At 44.0% G+C, this 8,007-nt stretch overlaps 1 protein-coding gene across 1 annotated transcript in view; it reads left to right on the top strand.

Annotated features, from left to right (window-relative positions):
• The first annotated feature begins 810 nt into the window (after window positions 1–810).
• The window catches only part of LOC116523870 (sodium- and chloride-dependent creatine transporter 1-like), a 29,384-nt gene continuing 22,187 nt past the window's right edge, over window positions 811–8,007 (top strand). Inside the window, exons 1-2 of the mRNA XM_032238949.1 lie at window positions 811–1,102; window positions 5,709–5,957. Of these exons, the coding sequence (XP_032094840.1) occupies window positions 1,072–1,102; window positions 5,709–5,957 (280 nt within the window). The 5' untranslated portion in view covers window positions 811–1,071. The remainder of the gene's footprint in view (window positions 1,103–5,708; window positions 5,958–8,007) is intronic.

The raw sequence follows: 8,007 nt of genomic DNA, 5'->3' as shown, positions 1-8,007 counted from the left end.
TTAACTTAGTTTTAGGTCACAAACCATTCAGTTGCTGTGTTCACACAGAGGCTAGGTCAAAATAGAACAACCCAAATTACAATTTAGCCTGCTGCATGAGAGAGGTCTCAAAGCAGCAGCTGAGAGCAAAGATTGTGATTTGGAGAACAAAGATGAACTCACAAATAGTGCACAGAAAAGTTTTTTTCTGTCTCAAATGTGCTTTCTTCCATAAAGTAACTTTTTTTATTGCTGTTAAGCAATCCACAGTTAGGAACCGTTGCAAATTCCCCAGAAAACAGCTATTAGTAGCTTCATTTCTATTTCCTGCCTTTTGTCAACCAGGATGACGTTTAAAATTTCTCAGCAGATGCAAACTTAAAAACAACATTTAGGAAGGGCATCTATTGAAATCACTCTAATTAAGGAGGGCAGGCTATCTCTGGAAACTACTGGGAGGTGATTTAATCAGTTATCTCACTGAGAAACTATTTCTTTTCTTTCCTTTTCTCTTTCTCTGTTGTTGTTTTTTTGTTCTGAGTAGCTTCTTGGAAATAAAGAATTCCCCGCCTGTAGCATTCAATGCCTTCTTATTTTGTTCCTATATTTAGTGTGCAAAGGCCTGCGTCTACCAAGCCCGCATCCACCTGTTTAGCTTCATCCTAAAGCATCTCCATGGTACCCAGTAGCAAAGTGGACTCCATTTCCCAGAATGCAGCAGGCACACTTGCTGCAAGAAGCAGTGGCCAATAAGATGCCAGCTGGGAGGGGAATAGAAGCAGATGCAATTGCCTTTCACTCTCCATTCTCTTCAGAGCAGCAGAACTCAGAATCAGTGCTGAGGGATGGAGCACATGCTCTGCCTGGTCTGTGCTGCCTGCTTCTGAGCTCAAGGCCCTGCCCAGACTCTCACCCACTGCCCGTTTCCCTGGTGTAAATCCCCATCAATGAGGTTCTTTCGCCTCACCTTCAAGTGCTTTGTGGATTGCTTCTGAGATTACATCCTGATTCCCACCCAGACCCAGAGCCAGCTTCCCGACCCAGCACCCATCTCAGTCTTCCATCGCAGAGCCCTGCCACCAGCCTCGTGTCATGGCTCCAGTGTCTGCCGAAACATCTTCAGGTAAGGGCCCTTGCGTGGACGAGGGAAGAAGTAAAGTGCTGCGCTGAACTTGCTGAGGAGGCAGAGGGGGAATTCTGTCCTGCTCACCTGTTCACCCTGGGGAGGCTTTGGGGAGGCCACCATGCTTGCCTATTGTGTGAGAAGAAAGATTTTGCTGCCAGGGTCTCCTGGAATGCAGGCAGAGAGCCTGAAGAGCTTCTGTGGGGATCTGCCCAAGTGAATTCAGGTAAGGAATGCAATGCTTATACTTTAATTTTGCCGGGTGGGGGGGGAGGAGTGTGAGGGGGGTGGGAGAGAGTTAGGACAATAGTACAATAGCCATCACCCCTTCCAAAAGCTGCTACTCTGTGGTCTCCTCTTCAGGTTCTTTGTATTCATTGTTAGGCAGCTCAGCTATCCCCTGCTGAGCTATCTAGTGTAATGAAAAGAAGGACTAGGGGCCATACGATAGTAGTGTTCCAATATTTGAGGGGCTGCCACAAAGAAGAGGGGGGTCAACCTGTTTTCCAAAGCACCAGAAGGCAAGGCAAGAAACAACGAATGGAAACTAATCAAGGAGAAGAAGCAACCTGGAATTAAGGAGGAATTTCCTGACAGTAAAAACAATTAGGCTGGGCCAGTGGAAAAACTTGCCTTTAGAAGTTGTGGGTGCTCCATCATTGGAGGCTTTTAAGAAGAGACTGGACATCCACTTCTATGGAATGGTATACCGTCGTCTGCTTGAGTGGCGGGTTAGACTAGAAGACCTCCAAGGTCCCTCGCAACTCTGTTATACCGTTCTGTTCTACTTTCTTTCCCTCCCCCCCTCTGTCAGAAGTGCACATCTTGCTGATATTCTTTGTTCCACACTGTCAGCCCATCCTTCCTTGATATTTTTACATTCTGCTCCCTTGTTTGCTGGGGCAGGGAGAGTTATGGATCTGAGCATTTCTATGGTAATACCCTCAAATGTATTCACACTACAGTGTTTCTGTGATCTTCCTAAGCTGGGAAGAGGGATACTTTACAGAAGGATGATTGGCTTTGGAATGGAGGATGATGGCAATTATTCCAGGCTCCTTCATCTAGAGCCAGCGGGGTGGAACTCCGTCTATGTGGCGTACATAGTACGGTTGAGCTTTGATACCTCAGGGGCATAGAGTGCTCCAATGCCAGGGGCACAGCTGGTCCTTCCAAGTTGTGTGAAGCTAAGGAAAGGCTTTGGAGGTTCTGGGCATTTAGCTCCATATAAGGCAACAACTCAGCAGGAGGAGAAGAGCAGGGGGGGGGGGGGAACTTGCTTGTACGAAACATGCTACACCATCACTCTCGTGGCTACCTTCTGCTGCTTCCTCCATCTCTTCCGCAATTCTTTCCTGAAGAAAGCACATGCTTTTTATATAGCCCTAGCCCAAGAGAAGGGCCCTCTGCAGAGCCAGCCAAAGAGCATCCAGACGATTCAGCCCCAGAAAATGGGGATTAGCCCAGTCACATGCTGGGCCCAGGCAGCATGTGAGCTGTGGGGGGAAGGGAAGCCAGACAAGGGAAAAGGGGCTTTGTGTCTGGAGCGTAGTCTTGCTCTGCCCACAACTCTTGATGTCTTTGTTTTGCCCAAAGCGGATTCCTTTTCCTTGGTTTCAGAGATGCTCGTAGGCGCAAAGGGGATTCCTAGTCAGATTCTTGGGAGGGGAGGGAAGCAAGTAGAACCTGGAGGGAAATTGGCACCAGGAAGCAACTTGTTGTGATCAGGCTACTAACCTACAAGAAAGGGCACAGCGTTTTTTATTAGTAGCTTTGTGTCTGGCTGGCCCAGTGTTTCCTGGATGAGGAAGGGGAGGGGCGATTCAGTTTGTCTTTGTGCTATGAAACAAAAATCTTGAAAAACCACAGCAGCCACATCTCCAAAGCCTCCCTCCAGGTCCCAGGGGGAGAGTAGATAATCCCAGGGAATGGTGGTGAAACAGCCCAAAGCACAGTCTTGGGCATATGTATGTGTTTGTACGTGTAAGTACATTATGAGCATAGGAACTGCTGCGTGAATTCATGTGCTCTCTGTGTCTGTCTGTGTGTATGTGTGTGTGCATGTGTATTCAGCATCACTGCCTACTGGGTGACTCACCATCCTGCATTGTGACATCAAAATTGCAACTCTCGAAGCAGAAAGAATGAAATTTGGTGTCTGCATTCCAAACATTGCACATTACATAAAAGGGGCCTGCAAAATTATTACATTGCCAAACGATTTCGGCAAGGTACGGCCCTCAAAGGAACAAGGAAGCAGGGACGGGCCTTGGATGCTGTGATGCCAAGGAAATTCCTGAGAAGGAAATAAGTTATGTATTTTTATCTAGGTCTTAAAGGATGGACAAGGGGTGCTCATAATATTGATATGGGCAAAACATGTTTTCAAGCATGCATATCCCCCACCAAAGGTTTATGCAAGCCTTTTTACCTGTTAGGGCTTTCCCTAACACATAAGAGAAAAACATAAACAAATGGCAGTTTCATATGGCCTCGTAACAAAAATTAGGATTGCCAACACCTGTAACCGTACTGAAAGAAAAATTGGGTGATAGAATGGAATCTGGAGGCCCAACCCTTCAACGTTTGCCCTGCTGCCAATTTATGGTAGCTTTCACAGTCCTGCAAAATCTAGTTAAGAATAGGCTGTGTTCTGTTGATTTTTATCTAGACAGCAAAATTATACTGGAACACTCATTTAAAAAGAAACATACTTTATAGTTCGTTGTTGTCATCGGCACAATTCAGACAATCTGAAGAACCTTGGTTGAAGTGGGGGGGACTGATTTTGCCCATCCAGAATCCTTGGCAAGGTTATCATTAGAATAGTTTTTTTGCAGTTTATCTGTACATTCCCACAAAACAGCCCATATATGAAGCCGTGAGAGAAAAGTGGCCTTGAATCTTTGGCAACATTATTAAGAAGTGTTATACAACAGGTGCTCTTCCAAAGCCTAGACTTTGACTCCTGAGCCCTTCAAAAATTGTGATTAAATCATTACTTTTAATAGAACTGAAATATACAAAGAGTAATTCTGTTCACTTTATGTAATAAATTGGGTTAAATGAAATCAACTTCAGATTTTTGCCACGATCCAATCCCCTTTCTGGAACATAGCCCTGACATGCCTCAGTAGCCTCCGCCAATTATAGATGTTGTTAAGGACAAATCCCATTCTTGCATGACTTGGGGAAAAAAAGTTTTTAAATCAAAGGGTAAGCCACTTATTTGAAGCAGCAAAATGTCACAAGCCAGTTCTTTTGTCCATGTAAAAGAATAGTTTATTCATATTAAATGATGCAGCACATAACATTGGGAGGGGGCAAATTCTGTGCCTTTTCTGTAGCCACATCTGTCCTGTGGAATAATATTCTTCCCAAGACTGCAGCGGTGTTTAAGAAAACACTTAAAATGTGGCTCTTTCAACAGATTCTGAGCCAGCCCAATTTGATCTTGGGCTTTTATTCTTTGGTTCTTGGTGATTCTTTTCCTGGTAGAGCAATACTTGCTTATTTCATCTTTCCATATATTTATTGTTGTAGCTGCCCAGAATTCTCTTTAATGAGGGAGATGGACGATTCTTCAATGCAGCTATTCTCTACTAACAACCATTCATTTAATGATGGTTCAAAGTTACAGTGGAACTGAAAACAGGGACTGATGACCATTTTTCACACAACCGTTGCAGCATCCCCATGGCCACGTGATCAAAATTCAGATGCTTGGCAACTGACTCATTTATGACAGTTCCACGGTCCTGAGGTCACGTGGTCAACTTTTGCGAATTTCCAACCAGCAAAGTCAATGGGAAGGACAGATTCACTTAACAGTCACGTTACTAACAACTTCAGTGATCCACTTAACAACTGTGGCAAGAAAGGTCATAGAACGGGGCAAAATTCACTTAATTGCTTTGCTTAGCAACATAAATTTTGAGCTTAATTGTGGTCGTATATCGAGGACTACCTGTACGATTGATAAATGTGTTACATGGAGTTGCATGGACAGTAGAGGTGGCGTATAAATTGAATCCACCAACCTTGTGAAGTATTTCTTGCATAGCTGAAAGCTGTTGTACATTGGTGATTTTTTTTTTTTGAAAAAGGTAATTTGTGACCTGCATTGCTCCATGCTTCAGATTACTCTTCACCGTTATAGCAACGGCAATAGCACTGAGGCTTATATATTGCTTCACAGTGCTTTATAGCCCTCTCTAAGCGGTTTGCAAAGTCAGCCTATTGCCCCCAGCAATCTGGGTCCTCCTTTTACCACCTCGGAAGGATGGAAGGCCGAGGCACCATTGAGCCTGGCGAGATTCAAACTGCCAAATTGCAGGCAGCCGGCGGTCAGCAGAAATGGCCTGCAGTACTGCACTCTAACCACTGCACCACCGCAGCTCTTATTATAACTTTCTGTCATATTTTTAGCCCTGTTGACAGCAGACATAGACCTGGAAGTTAATGGAAGATCAAACTGTTGATCAGAGTGCCAAACACCTGCCCATGATCACCACCCCTTCAGCAGCTAGAAATGGTTGGTTCCGCAGCTCGCTGGACTTTCTCTCTGATTGATTTTTGGCTAGCAGCTTTCTCCTTTTCTCCACAGAGGGCAGTGAGTGCTCAGAGGTAGCCGAGCCAGAAAGTGCTGAGCCAATCAGTGGCCCAGGGGAGTCCACCCTCGACGAGAGTGCCATCACTGTCCCTCTGGTGGTACCCATCGGGCCGACAAAGCTGTCCTTTCCTGAGCGAGAGACCTGGACCCGCCAGATGGATTTCATCATGTCATGCGTTGGTTTTGCTGTAGGGTTGGGCAACGTCTGGCGCTTTCCATACCTCTGCTACAAAAATGGAGGAGGTAAGAGATGGGAACCATGGGAACTGGAATGTGTAGCAATGGGACAGGTGAGCTGCTGAAGGGACCGGGGGCTACCTCTGGGTGTTCAGGTAACCCCTGGACTAAAGGACATCTCTGTCTTTGGCCTCCAGATCCATTTTCTTATTCCCTCCCTGTTACATGGTAGGTGAATTCTGCTGCCTTTCCATCAGATTGGATCAATCAAACTCAGATACATTTTTTTTCCAAGGTGGCAAAATTTATCACAGTGAACTACTGTACATAAAAATGCAGGGCACTATTTCACTTTTTAAGTGAAAAAAAAAGGGTATTGCACACACTTAAGCGTGACCACAGTTTACGCAAAGGGCACTGTGGTACAATTGGCCTCTTACCCAGAAAAATGCTACAGGCTACCTGTATTCTGTCCATAGAGAAATTATAGCCTAATAATACACCATTTGGTTACTCAGAATCATCTCTCTGTCTCATTATATCACAAGGTTTGCCCTGCAGCTGAAAACTTTGTAACCATCCCTTTTGTTAGAATCTGTTGTTGTTTCAAAAAAAGGAGTAAAATGAAGATAGGCTATAGTTTTTAAGAGAGAAAGAATGTCCTCCTCTTAACTCTTATCAGAATAATTTGCAAAAGCTGAAATAAACAGCCCCAGGACAATGCTGATGACACAAATACTAAATTATCTGGACCGCTTTAACAAGAAGCATTGTCCACTTGTGACATCTCTAGGTTCTGGACAGTCTTGGACCTTATTCCAGGTAGATGGGGAACTGCTTGAGTTTACCCAATAGAAAATGAAAGGTGGTTTCTATATATTTAGTCCCAAAGGCAGTCACCATCCCTACCTTGATTACATTTATGCTTTTTATTGAGGCTCTTGAGCCTAGAGAAGGCAACCATGGAAAAGTACTTGTAAAGCCAGTCATGCATATTTGCTCACAGCCCCAAGAACCTCTTTATAGAATATGTCAGCAAATGTTTTTTAAAAAAATCTCATTTATGATGCCTTATTCTCTAAGGGAGTACAGATCTGGCTGTATATGGGAACCGGGCAAGGAAAGTATTTCTAATTGCTTGCAATGTGCCTCATGGAATTGGGACAGGCTGACAACCAAAGAACTGGAATAAAATAATAAAAAATAGCATATGAAAGATGCTTGGGTTGCATGCAGAGGCATCTTGAAAATACTTGCAAATTCAGCAAGTTCTGAACGGGGAACTCTGGAGCATTAAACTGATTCAGTGTCAGGATTACCTTTCTTTTCCACCACTGCGATAGAATATCAGTTTAGATTTGAGAGAGAGAGAGAGCAAGTGACAAAGAGAGCAATCTGAAAACATCCAGCTGGATGCTGATTTATGTAACACAGTGCTTCTCAACCTTGGCAACTTAAGGATGTGTGGACTTCAACTCCCAGAATTCCCCAACCAACTATAGAAAATGGAAAACTTGTTCTAGCAATTACACTTGGGGGGGGGGGGGGACGGGATGAGCAGCTTCTATTCAAATCTTATTTGAATTACAGCCTGAGTTTGCATATTAGGTGGATTTGGGAAACTCACTATCTTTCAACTTCCTACTGGAAAGCAGTTAACAATGTGGGACTCAAAGGTGTTATGATTTTATGAATGTAAATGCCCTTTAAACATTCCAAAACTGCCATCTTTGCATCCAAGGGTGGAGTTCATGAGTTTACAAGGCTTCTCTACTTTTCCTAATATGCTTCACATTCAGTAAGGAGAAATAAATCTATATCTTCCCCAATTCTCCGTCCTATGAAATGTACAAAAAATGCCCTGCAGCAGGAAAGGATTTAAAACTTTTTTCAGATTAGAAGATTATCAAGTGTCCTTGCTAATGAAAAAATATCTGCCTGGAGGTATAATTCCATAGCTCATCCAAATGGAGAAAACTACTAAAAGCCTAAAACAAGATAGCAACTGAGAGTGGAATTCGACATTTCATAATTTCAGCAGCACCACTAAAAAGACCCTGTAAACTTGCCCAGCTTTTTGGGGGGGGGGGGAAGGACAGAGCAATGACTCCCCTTT

Source organism: Thamnophis elegans, chromosome 2, assembly GCF_009769535.1.
Source record: "Thamnophis elegans isolate rThaEle1 chromosome 2, rThaEle1.pri, whole genome shotgun sequence".
Classification (NCBI taxonomy): Eukaryota; Metazoa; Chordata; class Lepidosauria; order Squamata; family Colubridae; genus Thamnophis; species Thamnophis elegans.
The sequence above is the reverse complement of the archived record's forward strand: the minus strand, read 5'-3'. Positions and strand labels throughout refer to the sequence as shown.